General features: G+C 60.5%; 1 protein-coding gene across 8 annotated transcripts; it reads right to left on the minus strand.

Moving 5' to 3' along the window:
* Positions 1-212: 212 nt before the first annotated feature.
* CRTAC1 (cartilage acidic protein 1) lies at positions 213-13,753 on the minus strand. 8 transcript variants are annotated; one of them, XM_051800038.1, is made up of 17 exons: positions 13,651-13,753; positions 9,775-9,971; positions 8,396-8,592; positions 7,349-7,479; positions 6,568-6,724; positions 5,846-5,980; positions 5,404-5,549; positions 5,077-5,213; positions 4,346-4,428; positions 3,717-3,817; positions 3,464-3,632; positions 2,812-2,957; positions 2,637-2,679; positions 2,057-2,200; positions 760-885; positions 523-655; positions 379-420 (listed from the first exon to the last, which is right to left on the minus strand). In XM_051800038.1, the coding sequence occupies exons 1-17, from the start codon at positions 13,693-13,695 to the stop codon at positions 411-413; spliced, it is 2,100 nt and encodes a 699-aa protein (XP_051655998.1). In that variant the 5' UTR covers positions 13,696-13,753; the 3' UTR covers positions 379-410. The 8 variants fall into 8 exon arrangements, with proteins under 8 accessions (XP_051655999.1, XP_051656003.1, XP_051655998.1 ...); XM_051800039.1 differs by lacking the exon at positions 523-655 and having other exon boundaries at positions 213-420; XM_051800043.1 differs by lacking the exons at positions 523-655; positions 2,637-2,679 and having other exon boundaries at positions 323-420; positions 13,651-13,752.
* Between the last annotated feature and the right edge of the window lie 2,098 nt (positions 13,754-15,851).

Genomic DNA, 15,851 nt, shown 5'->3' on the forward strand with positions numbered 1-15,851 from the left:
GGGGGGGAGCAGGACAACATTGTGGGGGCAGAGTCAGGTTGGGTATCCCTTAACATACTGGTGTGTACAGATCCCCACGAGGATGGTGAGTGTGGGGGAAATGAGGGTGAGGGATGGGGCAGATGGGGCAGTCTATGGGAGGACAAGGACAGACCTGTGTAGCAGTCAAGTGGCCCCAGTGACAGGGACACACGAGGAAGCCAGTGCAGGAAAGGGTTTATTCAGTTGGCACCGAGTGCAACTGGAACAGGGCTGGGGGTGAGCAGGGGACATCTGGCTGTGCCAGGGCAGGCTAGTTGCGCCGGCAGCGCCCACCGGCGCCCAGGGAGAAGCCGCGGTGACAGTGGCAGTGGAAGGAGCCGTGGGTGTTGTGGCAGATATGGTCGCAGGGGCCAGGCTGTGCCTGACACTCATCTATGTCTGGTAAAGAAGTAGAGAGGGTCAGAGCAGTGCCAAGGGTACAGGGATTGTCTGGTATGGGCAAGGAGAGAGGGTGCATGAGGGGGGGCAGGCTGAGTTAACCTGGGACATGAAGGCAGGTGGTCCTGCCACTGCTTGTCCCAAGGCTGCTGGGTGGCAGATGCCTTCTTACTCCACAAGCTCCTGCACAGCCGCAGTCTGTCCATCCCACCCTCCAGGTCTAGGGCTGTGAGCACTACTGGGCACCCCAGGAAACAGCATTTCTGCTCCCAGGGCAGCATGGCTGCACCAGGCTGGGTGCCACAAATGGGCAGCCAGTTGCTGCCTGTAGGTACTCACCCAGGCACCGGCTGGCAGCAGGATCAAGGGGGCGGAAGCCTGGGTGGCAGCGGCAGGTGTGTGCCCCAGGGGTGTTGGTGCAGAGCTGGCTGCAGTTGTGCAAGCCCTGAGCACACTCGTCGATGTCTGGTAGTGGGGAAGAGAGCAGCATGGGGTTACAGCACACCAGCAGAAGGCAGCACAGCCCTTTTGCTGGGGTGCAGGCAGGGCTACTTGCTGCACCCCAGCCCCTCCAGTGCTGTGTCCCCAGTACAGAGCTGCCCAGGGTCACTGTCACCCTCCAACCAGCTCCCACCCCTGAGGCAGGGAGAGCTGGGGCATAGCGGGGATGCTCCCCACCTTGAGCTCCCTCCACATGCAGCCCCAGGGCAGGGTGGGCAGAAGCATGGGCACAGCCCTGCCCTGCACAGCTCAGCAGGCCAGGTTAATAGATGGGATATAGTTTATTGGGGAGTTCTCTGGGAGAAGGGCTGGAAGACTAAGCAGGGTCCGACTCCAAACAGTAGGGTCAATACATTAAAAAACAGAGCAGGAGGGTCCTGCCCCTGCAGGACTGGGGAGACCCTCCTCTGCCAGGGCTGGGGAGGTGGTCCCCACCGCCGAGGAGGGGGCAGGCAAAGCACACACGTCGCAGGCCAAACCAGCAGGCACATGGTACAGTATTGAGGCGACGGAGCAAGCGACCACCTGGGAGGTGCCAGCGTGGCAGGAGCATCACTGGGGCAGTGGGATGCTGGGGAAGGGGCTCTGCTGCATTGCCCCAGGGCTGCTTTCCCAGCGACGGTGCATGGGACAGCCAGGTCCGTGCCTGTCCCACTGCAGGTCACCCTGATAGGTCACAGCCAGCGCTTCGAGGGCAGTTGGACATGGAGAAAAAGAGAGAAAGAGAGACAGGCAGAAGCCAGCTGGTCCTTCCACCAAGGCTGCTCTGGCATGTTACAGGCAGGGATTAAAGTGCATAGAGGCAAAGGCAGAGTCCGAGAACTAGAGGGAGGAGGGCACTGTGGGGGAGCCTGGGCCAGCTCCCAGCAGAGGGGTATCCCCCAAAAAAGGCCACTTGAGCTGCACAGAGAAGGAGCAAGAGAGAAAAACAAAGAGAAAGAGAAGGGGAGTCAGTGGTGACTCAGTGCGAGGCGCAGGATGAACAGACAGAGCCAGGGTGGAGGTGGCTGGACAGCCACCCAACAAGTTGCAGAATGTGGCCAGGCCTTTATCAGGGGTGCAGCACCATCCCAAGGTGGTGCTTTGGGGCTGCTGCCAGCTGGCATGGGGTCAGGGTGTCCCAGCCATCACTCACCCACACAAGCTGTGCCATCCTCGTTGGGCTCAAAGCCCCGGCTGCAGCGCTTGTTGCTGCGACAGCGGTACCCGCCATAGGTGTTGATGCAGATGGGCTTGTCCCGGGGACAGACAAAGGGGAACTCAGTGCACTCATTTGTGTCTGCAAGAGAGTCCTCAGCATTAGATGGCTGGGCAAAGAGCTTGGGACTCCCAGCTATGGCCCCTCCAGTTCCCCCTGTACATGCTGGATGATCACCCCAGTGGTAGCCATGCATAAGCCAGGTTCACAGCATGGCCACAGCCACCCTGCTGCATCCCTGACACCCCTTCATTGCTCGTAGCTCCAGTACAACGCCTGCCACATGCCAGCCATGCCTCCCGCCACAGCACAGCGCTCTCGCTGCTCCCTGTGACACCACGGTCCCCCTCTGGAGCGGTGCTGCAGCCCTGTCCCCAGGCCATGTGCCAAGCAGACAGCTGTACCTGGCACTGAGCCATGTGGCAGGCAGCCACAGAATGATGTCCCTGTGTCCCCCCTGGGGCCATGCTGCAGCATCCCGGGTGCAGGCGCACCTGTGCCCCCAGCAGCCACTCACCTACACAGCGTCCATTCTCGTGCTGGGAGAATCCCTGCCCGCACTGCATTTGGGGAGAAGCAGAGACCGCCAGGATGGGGAGGAATCAGCCCTGGACAGCCACAGAGCCAGCAGAGCCCAACCTCTCATTCCTGTCCCCAAACTTTCCCGCCTTGCACCCACACCCAGCCCTCACCTCCAGCGGGGCAGGCATGAGTGGCTCCTCTACATCCAGGGGGTAGGGGACCTCCAGGACAGAGTTGGTCTCACTGCTGGCCACAGCTCGTGACACCACACGGCCATCTGGCCAGGTCACCTCCAGGCTGCTGGCTTCGTCATGCCCTGCAGGCGGGCAGCCCATCAAAGGGGGGGTCTCCAGGGTGGGCAGGGGCTGAAAGGAGGCCAGTGGGGTGGTAGGGATGGGAGGGCCAAATGCTCCTTGCTCCCCAAGCCTGGCCCCAGGTGCTCATGCTGACAGCCCATGTACACGGATGTAGTCCAAGGGGTGTAGGTGAGGACAATGGGATGATTTGCCAAGGGCCAGAAATACACTCCTGTGGGCTTGGCTGCTGGCCATGCTGAGCCAGAGGAGGGCTAAAACACAGGGAAAGCCCTAGTGTCTGAGCAAAGTAGCAGACAAAGGGTGGGGAAGGGGGCAGCTGCCCCTTGCAGCAGAGCTGCAGTAGCTGGGCACCCTGCTCAGTCTCCCACAGAGCCCACCATACCCAGGGTGACAGGCATGGATGGTTATTGCGCTGCAGGACAACAGAGCAGCAGACACGGACCCTGCCCAAGGAAGTGCCAGGGAAGGCTGGGGGTGAAGGCAACCCCTTGACCCTCTGTCTCACCCAGTCCAAAGTGTGCCACGGGCTCCATCTCGCAGAGATACCCTGAACCGCCATCGATGATGCGCAGGTGGGCCCCGCTGCGTCGCGTGAACAGCACCACTTTGGCCCCCCGCGCAAAGGCCCCGAAGCGGGTGCGGGGAATGACTCGCAACCAGTTGTTGCTTCTGCCCTGCAAGGGAGGAGGGAGCAAGGAGACTGAGCTGGGAGCGACAAAAGGGATGGGGACAACACAAGGACCCCCTGCTTGACTCACCTGAGTGCCCTTGAAAATGGAGATCGGCTGTGCCATGGACTCACCATGGGATAGGATGAGGTCCAGCATCCCATCACCATCAAAATCTGTCACTGCACCTCCTGCAAGGACAGGATCATGTCGTGCCTAGGGCCAGGCCCCACATCTCCCACCGCTACACCCTGCTGCTGGTGCGTCCTTCCACAGGCAACAGCAGCATTCCTGGCCATGCAGGAGCAATAGGGAAGATAGAGTGACTCCAATGTAGGAGTAAGTGTCTCTGTGTGGGTGACATCCTGCAGTCAGGTGTGTCAGCATCCTGGGCAGTGGAGGGGACAGGTAATGCCTGGAGGGTTGTGGGATACAGGAAACTGCCTCACCCTCTCTCAAACACAGAGGGTGACTTTGAACAGTGGGCACCCAGGAAGGAGCTCCCCAAGAGCAAATCCCAGGGGAACTGGAGATGGCACTGTTAGTTGGGTATGGGTGGAAGGAGAAAGCATGGGGCCATTCCTGGGTGATGGGAGCTCCAGCCTGCTGGTGGGGAGCAGGCAGATGACTCAGCCAACCATGCAGCATCCCCAGTCATAGAAGGTGCCAGGCAGAGCTGTGGCACATGGACCTCCACCAGCAGAGCCAGGGGGACCCACCCGTGCCCCGTCCATCAGGCTCCAGTGCATCCCCTGGATTCAGCTCTTCCACAATGGGGTCTGAGTGTTCCCTGCGGATGAGCCTGCCAAACACACACAGGGTATTAATGCCATTCTCTGCTGTACTCAGAACCCTCCTGGGCTGTGTCTGACCCTCCTGCAGAATCATGGTAGAGGTGATAGCCCTGGAGGCTATACAGTGGGGATGGCGATGCAACTGTCCCCTGTTGGCACGTCCCCACTCAATGCAGGCACAACAGGAATTTCATGAGAGCTTGTGATTCTGAACTGCAGAGTAGCAGCACCAACTCCAAACACTCCAGGAGCTGGCGATGTCTCCAAAGGACTCCTTGACAAGCCACTGCCCTCCACCCACCCACAAGTGCAAGCACAGATAGACAACCATCTCCCACCACCCCACACACTGGGCAAGGAGGTGCTACACAGCAGTAATAAGGAATTGACCCTCACAATTAACAGGAGTCAAGAACAAGCTTCCACACAGCAGCTAATCAGCGGTGCTGGGGACCCCAGGGGCTGCTGTAGGCACGATTGTAGTGGCTGGTAATGACACTGGGAAGGGCTCAGTCACGGCATCTTTTATTAGCTGAGCCTGAGCCGTGGCACTGCTGGAGAAGAGCTCTGTGAGCCTGGCTGTGGTGTGAGGGCTGCTTGTCTCCCAGAGCAGGGTGCAGGCTCCCCAGCTCCCCCAGTACCCACCGGGCTCCTACCGGAAGAGGCGGTTGGCAGAGGAGCCGCGGTAAGCGATGTTGTTGAAGAAAACCTCCAGCTCCTGATCGTTGTCAAAGTCAGCTGCAATGACAGTGCGGACGGGGGATGGCATGGAGAACTTGGGGGTGGCGATGTCCTGCACAAGGGATGGGCATGGCGTGACAATGCGCAGAGGAAGCAGGACACTGGGTCCTGCTTTGGTTCTTCGGGTCCCCTCCTCCCTGGGAATTGGGGCTCAAAGGCAACTCGGGATGAAGCCAGTTCCCCTGGCTGCGGTGGCTCAATGGCAAAGCCATCGGTGGGTGTATCCCAGCCCCAGCCCTCACCCGGAATCGGATGCGCCCAGGGGCTCCACTCTGTAGGTAGAGGCGGTGCGGCCCGTTCCAGTTGCCATAGACGATGTCCACTCGGCCGTCACGGTTGAAGTCAGCCAGCGCCACACCGCGTCCGTGCTGGTAGGGGTCATCCAGCCCTGGGGAACCGCAAGGGGACAGGGGGAGACGGGAACCCCTCCCTGCCTCCTTCACCCCAGGTTGCCTCCCGGAATGTGCCCCATGGTACCCAGACAGTCCCCCATGCGCAGGGCTGCACCCCTGTGCTGACGGATGCCCCAATGCACATCACCCCCCGCCCGGTGGTTAGTGGGGCTCTGGGTCCTCAAGGCTGTCCCTCCACCCTGCACTCATCCTGTGCACGCGGGGACAGGCAGAACCAGCCTGCTCCTAGGTCCCCAAAGTCCGGGTGCTCCTCCAGGGTCCCTCTACTCACCCACAGCAGCCGCCACGTCCCTGTACGTCCCATCCCCCCAGTTGTGGAAGAGGAAATTGGGGCTGTTTTCATTACCGCAGAATATGTCAGAGGCACTGTCACTCAGGATGGGGCCCACAGCCACTCCACGGCCCCCTAGAGACAGAAGCCCCGGAGTGAGGGGACAGCTGCCCCAGAGGTGTTTGTGCTCCCCGTGTTCCCTCAGTGTTTCCCACCCAGTGCTCCGAGCCCCACCCCCCCTTCCCACTGCCAGTGTCCCTCCTTGCCCACCTCCAATCCCTCTCATCAGGAGCTAATTGAGCCTGGAAGCCGGTTGTTTTACTCCCAACCCTAATCACTGCCATCGCCATGGTGACAACACTCCTAATTAGTGACAATTTATCACTGGGGAATGCAGCGGTCCCCGTGGCGATGGGGTAGCATGAGGCACAGGCTGGCACACTCCCCGCTGCCCCGCTCCTGTGCCTACAGCCCCAAGTCCCACTAAGTTCCCTGTGGATGCTGCGAGGTCTGGAGGCATCAGCCCAAGTGATGGCGGGCACGGGGGTCCTGCCAGGTGTGCATCCCGTGCTCCCGGTCCCTTCCCCGGCCCCGGGGCTGCCACTAGATGGGGCAGTCAGGCAGCCCAACACGCGGCTGCACAGCCCCGCCACAGCGGGGTCCCACGCTCACCATGCCCAGCAGTGCACCGTCCCCTCCACGGGGCCACAGCTGCCGGGTACCTGTGTACTTGCTGACGCCAGCCTGGGCAGCCACGTCCACCAGCACCACGACACCACGGGCGGGGTCACTGGCAGCCACATCCATCTCAATCAGGGCGTGGGGGCCCACATTGCCGCTGGCATAGTTGGCGATGTAAATGGAGTACCTTCCGGAGCCCTGCAGCCAGCAGCACCACCTCAGTACCCAGCCACCCAAAACCCATCTCCACGGGGACCACAGGATCCCTGCCGTGGAAGCCCTCATTGCTCTGTGGGAGCAGGCACTGCTACTGTGTGCTGAGCAAGAGCTCTGCAAAGCCCATGGCAAAACATCCCTGGAGTGGGTATGTGCACTTTTTCCTTCAGAAGCTCTCTGGTCCACAGGCTCACAGTGCTGGCATGGGGCACGCTACCCTCCCAGCATCTCTGGTGTGCCAGGTCCTCCCAGTCTCCACCGCCCTCCTTGTCCCATGCAGCAGCTGCACCCTGATTTAGTGATAATCATTTGGAAACAAACCATTGGAGGAGGAGGAAGAAGAAAGAGCAGGTGACAGGAGCATAAATCACCTCGACAGGCAAGTTTATCAGCTGGTGGCAACCATGTGGACAGGCATCCGCGGTCCCCACGGCTGGGGGAGTTGCCAGCCCTGCCAGTCACAGGCTGCTGGGGGGCACCCCTGGCCCCATTGGCAGGGGTGGGATGGGGCTAGCAAGGGAAGTTGTCCCTCAGGACTCCACTGGAGGGGACTGGGGGTGGGAAGGGAGCAGAGATGCCCCTGCCCACAGAGCCCTGCCTGCTCACCGTCCGGTCCACGCAGGCAACGGAACGCCCAGCAAAGCGGCTTGCCACGTCCTGGTTCACCTCATCGCTCAGGATGTCCTCCCAGCGCCCATTGCGGAGCTTGAAGAGCTTGTCTGTGTAGGTGGCCATGCCTGGAGGGGGACACCGGTCAGTGGCCTGCAGCATCCCACCTCCTTCTGGGGAGGGTGCCCTGCAGCAGGGGAGGCTGTGGAGGAGGTACACTTTTCCCAGAGCATCCCAAACCTCTGCTGTCTCCACAGCCCCCTACAGTACCCAGGGTTGGGCTGCTGCTGCAAGAGCCCCCATGACCCTTAAGGGCCACCTGGAGACACACAGAAGAACCAACTTATTAAGGTAAAATGTGTCCCAATGGGGTGCAGCCCTGTAGATCATCCCCAGGAAGGTAAAAGAGGAAAAAAAAGAATCGATTCAGTGCCAGGCACAGGCAGCGAGCTGCACTGCTTGTGACAGCGGCAATGGCAGTGCCTGATTTAGGGACAGGTGTGCTGGCAGCCACTGCCAGCCTGGGTAATTAGGAGCATCAGGAAGGTAGATCTGCTGCCTGGAGGTCAGGGACACAGGGCAGGGCTGGGCTGAAGCACCAAGCCAGGGAGCTCTGGGGATTCCCAGTGCCAGATTGGGGCACTTAGGTCTTTTCCCCAGGACAGTCATGCCAGAAACTGGGACAGCACCAGCAGGGCAGGATTAGACTTGATTTGGTTCAGCAGGCACAGGAGAGCCACGAGACAGAGGGGCACAACTGGTGCAGGGCACAGTGGGGATTTGCAGTGCAGGGTCCCTGTGCCAGGGCAGCCCTGGGGGTGGTGGGGAAGCTTCTGTCCTGCTTGGGGTGCTGCCGGGAGGGCAATAGGCAGCTGGAAGTGCTGACTCGGTGGCTGGCTGGGCTCAGTGTCCCACCCGTGCTGCCATCAATCAATGGAGCCACTCAACTGAGAAATTAACTCCAGCCCGCACACATCCCTCATGCACCGAAGGTCACGGGCAGCCGTGCTGCGGGCTCGGGGCACAACTGCCAGTGGGACTCACCAGAGAAGGCATTGTTGGTGTTGAGGAAGTAGATCTCCTCACGGCCATCGCCATCGATGTCACAGGCTGTCACACCGATGGCGTGGCCCTGACGGTCCCGCAGCGCATAGTATGGGGAGCCCCGCTCATCCTCTGCCACGTTCACCAGCCGCCCCTGGGCCTTGTCGTACTTGAGCACCAGGTTGGGGCCGTTGTACCTGTGAGTGTGAGCAGGGGGAATGGCTTCCTGAGGCTTGGGGACAGGATGAAAGCCCCTGTTCCATCCTAAAGGGGACACTGGGTGTGAAGTCAGATTTTCCCTGTTATGGGCACTGCAGAGACCTGCATGGCCTGTGGAGGCCAAGGGCTGTGTCAGGCATCCCACATCCACCTGGCCTGCATACCACAGGGCAACACCAGGGCAGGATGACGTGCAGGTCCCTGCTTGCAGCCCTTTCCCAAGGCAGGGAAATGGGCACACAAGGCAAATCCTCTCAGCAAGGTGCGTACCACTGGCTCCCCGCCCGTTCCTGCCTGACGCACCAGTAAACAAGTTATACAACGGGCACCACAACTGCTTACAAAACCCCAGCTGGCTTCTTGACTCAGCATGGCTGGGAGTAGTGGCCCAGACCTCTCTGGAGTCCTCAGTGTTGCCCATGGTTTCCTGCCTCAGGGTGATGCTCAGAGCAGCAGCAGGGCTACACTCTGCTTGCCACTGCTGTGCCTCCATCCCACTGGATGGGAGCTGTGGGGGTAAAGGACACTCTCCAGGAGGGCACACCTGTGTGTGCAAGCCTTGTTTGGGGATGACAGTGGTGGTGTCTACACAAACACCCTTCAGCGGCAGCTCACAGCCATGCCAGCACACACACACAGAGCCTGCACCATGGTCCCTGCTGTCCATGACCCACTGGCAGCAGCTGTTTTGTGTCCAGCCCTACTTGGGCACTGGCAGCACAGCACACGGTTCCCTGCCTCCCCAGCTCCTGCCAGCCCTTCCCAGCTATCACTCCAATAAAGGGCTATAAAAAACCTCCAGCCAATTAACTGAATCTCCGGAGAGCGCTGAGTCCTGTCAGCGGAGCCGAGACAGCTTGGGGACACGCTGGCTCTGCACTGCTGGGTGGACCCCAGTTCCTGGGCAGCTGCCACTGCCCCAGAGCAGGGACTGATGGGGGCACTCACATGGTCCTACACAGGCACTCAGCTGGCACCAACACCAGACACACACACACACACACACACACACACACACACACACACACACGCAGACCCCCACCCCACCCTGCTTTGTGCACAACCACCCAGCCAGCCACAAGCCCACAGAGGAGGGAGGACTTCTGGCTCTGCAGGGCCACCAGGTCCTGCTGGCACTGAGGCACTAGTGCATCACTCACCCTGCCACCACAATCTCGAAGTCACCATCGGCATCCAGGTCAGTGACAGCCACACCATAGTTGAGCTGTGTGGGGTTGCTGTCGTAGTCAGGTGGGAGGAGGCGGTTGGTGACGGCTGTGAACATGGGCTCGCTGCGCTGGAAGCCCTCACTGAACCAGGCCAGGGACAGTAGGCACAGTGCCAGCATCTTGGACACCTGGGAGAGACCTGCAGCTCATCAGCTTCAGGAGGAGACCCTGCTCCACAATGCACAATGCCCAAGCAGCCCCATTGCCTTCGCACAGGAGACACTCTCTTTCCACCCCTCGCCATATCACACCAACCTGTGCCACATCACCTGCCCCTTGATCCCTTGGCACTGCAACAGCTCTGGCATCCCTGTGCACGGAACCCCCTTGGTGCTCACCTTCAGGGCTTCCCTGGGACAAGACCAGCGAGCTGGGGCTGAGCAGGAGTACAGCCTTGGGAGGGACTGGGGAGGCTGGGGCTGAGCAGGAGTACAACCCATGGGAGGGACTGGGGAAGCAGAAGGAGGGCTGTGGGATGCTGACAAACCTGGGCTCAGGCTCAGCTTGCTCTGCCCCAAGGGGCCACTGGCATCCAAATTCCTGGCAAGTCACAATACCAATCACTGCTCCCTTGGCAGGACCAGAGGAAGCAGGCATTCACCAGGCTGAGGAACTTGTTCTCTGTCTAGTTGGTCTTCCAGAGCTGGGGAAGGCCATGGGGAGAACATGAGGATACTCTGCCAGGTGACTTCCATGTGCATCAGTTTCCCCAGACAGCTGGCACTGTTCCTCCCAGTACCTCTGCAGGGTGAGCTCCTTCCAGCCTGGCCAGGGAAGGTTTTTGCACAGGGATGCGGCCCTGAGAAGGAGATGCTGGGAAGAACGGGAGACTGGGAGGAGAGGCTCAATTAACCTGGACTGCGGAGGACAGTGTCTGCCAGCACTGCTGGCAAGGCTGCGGAGATTTTGGAGCTGGCTCTACCTGGCTGTAGCACAGGTGATCAGGAGGGCCACCCCTCACCCCAGGCCAGGCAATCCTATCCAGAGGGGAAGAGCCCAGCAACCAGCTGTGTATCCCCAGGTTATGGGCATGAACGCACATGCCAGTGCTCCAGCTGGAATAAAATCCAGAAAAACCAGCCTGTCCCACTCTCACAAACTGGAGGGATGGCTGGGGCACCTCTCAAGGTGGGAGACACTGCTTCATGTGACTATGACATCCCTCTGGGTAGGACTGCTCTCCCCAACCAGGAACAGACCCTCCCCAAAACTGGCATGGGTACAGAGATGAATGAGCCCTCTGCCAGCCACTGGCAGAGGATCACTGGATCACTGGCATGATCCCCATGCCACTGGACTCTGACAGTAAGCAAAGGAAGCTGTGGCAGCTGCATTGTACCACATATGCCCACATTGGGGAGGGGAAGGTACCCCAGATTTAGATCCTGGCAGACCCACCAGGTTGTGGAGAACAGCTTGCTGCTGCTGCCTCCTCTGGGGATGAGAATGGTCCCAAAGCTCTTTGGGGGCCCAGGACTCCCCTGACTCAACCAAATAGCTTTCAGGCCCACCTGTCCGGGCACAAAGAGGCTGTCCTCTAGCTGCAGAGGAAACTTCAACCCCACTGCCCAGCACACCCAGAGCCCTGCATCCCATTGCACCACTCCTGCTCTCCAGGGGCAGGAGCCTGGGTCTTTCCCTGGTGCAGATGCTCCATTCAAGACATATGTGATGGGGACAGGGGTTCATTGGATTGTCCCATCCCATCACTGGGATGGGACAGTCCCTGGGTGTCACTCCGCAGTGCCAGACAGGGAGGAAGAGAAGCCTTTGCCACAGTCCCACTCTGGGCTCACCAATGCAAGCACGTGGGAGAGCCGCCCGCATTGCGGACGTGCGGGTGCAGGGCTGCCACACGAGCCCCTGGCCCTGCAGGGCAGCGCCACCTCACAGCCACAGCCAGGCAATGGGTGGCTGTCCCCAGGCCATTGGCAGGCCTCTCCCTGTCTTTCCCCCTTCCAGCTCCCACTTCCCACAGTTTGGCCTGCTCCCCAGATACTCCGTCACCTCATCCAGCTGCAGCTGAAATCCCTCCAAGCTGGATGGAGCTTTTCCAGGAGGAAATAATGTTCCTGATTGGAGACAAAAGACTTTTCCCAGTGGATCCAGTGACTGGTGCCATGGGGAAGGGATGTACAGCCCGGAGCCAGGCCATTTTGGGAAGAAGGAGGGAGGCTCAGGCTCTGCATGCAGAAAGGCCTCATGGTTCTCAGTGTGCTGCTGATAGCACCAAGGCCCTGGCATGAAGCTCCACCTGATGTTTGAAGCTAATGGATTTTGTTTGCACGCAGGGCAGACCTCAGTCTATCTTGTCCCAGCAGAGCCATGTCCTGGCTTGTGTTGTGGCATCTAGTGGCAAGGTCACCTCAGGAGTTGTGGTCATCCCAGGGTGCTTGTTCAGTGTGGCTAAAACTGGTAACACAAAGCCAAGGTGCCAGGCAGGAGTAGAGGCAGCGGGTGGATGCCATGGGCACCCACGCAGGATGCAGTCCAGCAGCACAGGGGCAGGGTGCTGGCTCCAGGGCCAGGATGCAGTGCATAAGGCTCATCTGCTCCCACGCATTGCTGTGGATGACAGTGCCCTGCAGGGAGGGTGGAATAGGACTGGAATGGGAGCCAAGAAGCAGGTAGGTGGTTGTGCTCCAGACTCTTCACCATGACTGGGGAGATGCTGTTCCTGGGGCTCCTCATTGTACCCACATGCACATCTCTAGCCCCTGATCCACATCATGGGGAGAGTGGGAGCTGGCTCACTGTGCAGCCACCCCATCCTGCATGCCACCGTGACATTGCTGCCCTCCACACTATGCACCCCAGTGATGTCATGCTCCACCACTGCAGCAACATCCCACCCCAGTCCGCAGTCACCTCCAGCACCTCTACGACATTTCTTGACATCATGCAGCAAGGGCCTCATTGCACCCCAAAGGCCCCCCAAAGCAGTGACAACATGGCGACATCACAGCACCTCATGCCATCATGCTACATGTGCCCCAGTAACATCATATTCCCATTCCTCCTATTACCAGGCTGTCAGAGCTGTACCTGTCAGGGCAGAGGACGGGTAGATGTCCCACAGACCCAGCAGCCCCTCTCCCACAATTGGGCTGCCAGCAGTGCCCCCTCCACAGCACCTCAGCCCCAAGCAGCCCAGACCCTGCAGTGCCTCTGCTCCAGCCAAAGCCTGTGAGCCCAGGTCCTGCTGCTACATCTGCTCACTGCTGTAGCCTGTTCCTCCTATGCAGGACTCCTCAGTGCCGGACCTGGCAGGCTGGGGCTCAGCCAGCAGCAGCTAATGCAGTGTGGAGATGAGCAGTCACCTTAGCCTCTGAGCTGGGCCCAAAGGGACACCAGGTCCTTGGGGTCTCAGACTCACCAGCACGCAGCCAGCCCTTCCCCATGCAGGCAAGTATATGGCTGGACCCCTCTGCTCACTGCCCCCAGTTCGTCCTCAGGCTCAGTCACGACCAAGCACAAGCGCCACTATAAAGAGGCGCTGTCCACCACCCTGCTGCCCCTACCAGCGCTCCCCAGTCCCAGCACACACTCCCCCATCACTGCTCCAGCCTCCCGAGCACGGTCCTCCCCAGCCCAGCATCCTTCCATCCCGCTCCCTGCTGCCTCGCTGTTCCGCATCACATCCACGTCTCGGGGACAGGTTGCTTGCCTGTGATCCTGCTCCGCCCTCCACCAACTTCTCCCCGGGCCGGTGACCGTGCCGGAGTTGAGAGCCGCCCCCCGCCGCCCCTCCCCGCCCCAGAGTCCCCAGGAAACTTCATGGAGCAGCAAAACCACACCGCTACTCACGGGCCAGGGGGGCCGCCCGGCGCCCCCGCGGCGGCGGGAGCGCATCCCGCACCGCCGCCTCGCCTCCCGCCGCTGCTCCCGCCTCCAGCTGCGCCGCTCCCGGCTCCCGACAGGGCCGGTCCGGCCGCGCGGCGCTTTATGAAGGGGCGGGCGGCGGCGGCGGCGATCGGGGCGGGGGGCGCCGCTGCCAATGGGGAGCGCGGGGTGGGGCCGCCCGCCGCCAGGTCCGGCCCCGCGGTGATGCTTGGGGGGGCACCGGGGACCATCGCCGACGGCACCGGGCCCGCCAGCGGTGCAGGGCTCCAGGAGGAGAGGGGCGTCGCGTCCAGGGACGCCGGAGCCGCGTCGGGGGAGCTGGCTGGCCGCGGGGAGGGGGGCATGTCCCCGCTGGCTGCAGTCACCCCGTGGGTGCTGGGTGGGGCGCGACTGGGCACTGCTCCCCAACTCCTGCAAGCGCAGCTGGGACGATCGGGCAAGCAGAGCCAGTGACCTGCCCCGGCCTGGGTGCGGTGGTGGTTGGGCACAGGAGTGGGAAAAGGAATGAAGCTGGGCACCCCTGTAGTGCAAGTCTATGTCCTTGGTAGGATAAGAGAGAATGATTTTAAACTGAGAGGGGAGATTTAGATTAGATGTTAGAAGGAAATCGTTCACCGTGACGGCGGTGAGACACAGAAACAGGTTGCTCAGAGAAGTTTTGGATGCCCTATCCCTGGAATGGGGCCCTGGGTGACCTGATCTAGTGGGCAGAAACCCTGTGCATGGCAGAGGTTGGAACTAAATGATTTTTAAGCTCACTTCCAACCTAAACCATTCTATGGCTCTATGAATCTAACACCCAGTCACACCCCAAGGGGTCAGCACCCTCCCTGTGCCATCACCCTGCAGGTCACCCACCTCCCTCCGCAGGGACCCTAGGAGTGGCTGTGCCCTGGCAGCCAGTCTGAACTGCAAGAAAGGCCCTATCTTAGATCATGCAAGGCACTTGCCTAAAATCTTGTAGCCAGTGGATAGGATTGCACTTCCACAAGCTTGCCTTCCCTGACATGTTCTTCTCCTAAGGGGCTGAGCACAGAGGTCTCTGTGTGTCTCTGGAAGCAGATAGTGGCTGTGGTGGGGACTGGGGTAGCACTGACAGGGCACAAGGCTACCAGGTCACAGCAGTGAAGCATGTTCGCAGGTGCTCCAGGACAGAGTCTGGGGCTGCAGCCACTGTGAGAGACAGCAGGAGACAGCAGGAGAGACATACTGGGAGTCAGCAGTAGCTGCAGAAGCCCGTGCCATTCGGGCTGCTTCGAGTGGCTAATCACCTGCTCTGCTAAAGCCCTTATTTCTCATTGAACATGTCTGGCTACAGCTTCTGCCTGTTGCTCCTGGTTCTTCTTTCCCTGCTGGATTCAAGAGCTCTCCTGTCACAGTGATTGTCTCTCACAAAGGTCCTTCCATGTGGCTGTCAAATACCTCTATTTAATTTCTGATGACCCCCTTTTGCAGGGTGCCTGGCTGAGCACTGGGCTTGCTGCATGACTGCCTGCTGCAGGGTCCTCACAGCCAGCATGATGGTGTCCAGGCACAGGGAACCTGCTGTGGGGCACTGCCATGGAGCAGGAACCACCCCTGCCCTCTGCATTTGCCATGGTGAGCCAGGATGCCAAGCAAACCCACCAAGCTGGGATGCCAGTGGGACCATCACACATGTGAAATGCTGTGCTGGTGTGCCCCTGTGCACCCCAGAACTGCAGAGGCACTTTGCCTGCCAGCGGTCCACAGCCCCAGTGCCTGGCTGAAGCCTTGCACGTGCGTGTGTGCTCAGGGCGAGCACCCCTGCTGCCGAGTTGTTAGCTCGTCCCAGGTTTAGTAACCCCCTGGGTAATTATGAACACAAACTGCGAGCTGCCTCCCAGCGCCCTCCCCGAGGCTGGCAGGTACAGCATACACACGCCGACAGGAAGCCAGCTGGAGCATGCCAAGACTGCGAATGGCACTGGGCACACTGGCTCCCTGGGGCTCTAAACCCAGCGGGCCAGCACAGCGGGGGCTCGGCTCTGGCCGTGAGTGCATGCACACCCACCAGCAGACGCAGGCAAGGCTGCTGACATGCCAGCACACCGTGCACATGCACCTGCACACCCGTGTGTGCACACTGGGGTGCTCACACGATGGGCACAGCTGGGCACACAGCGTGGTGTGTGCACGTGCAGCTC

This window comes from Manacus candei, unplaced genomic scaffold, assembly GCF_025592945.1.
Source record: "Manacus candei isolate 608988 ecotype Guabito, Panama unplaced genomic scaffold, ASM2559294v1 h1tg000050l, whole genome shotgun sequence".
Taxonomy (NCBI): Eukaryota; Metazoa; Chordata; class Aves; order Passeriformes; family Pipridae; genus Manacus; species Manacus candei.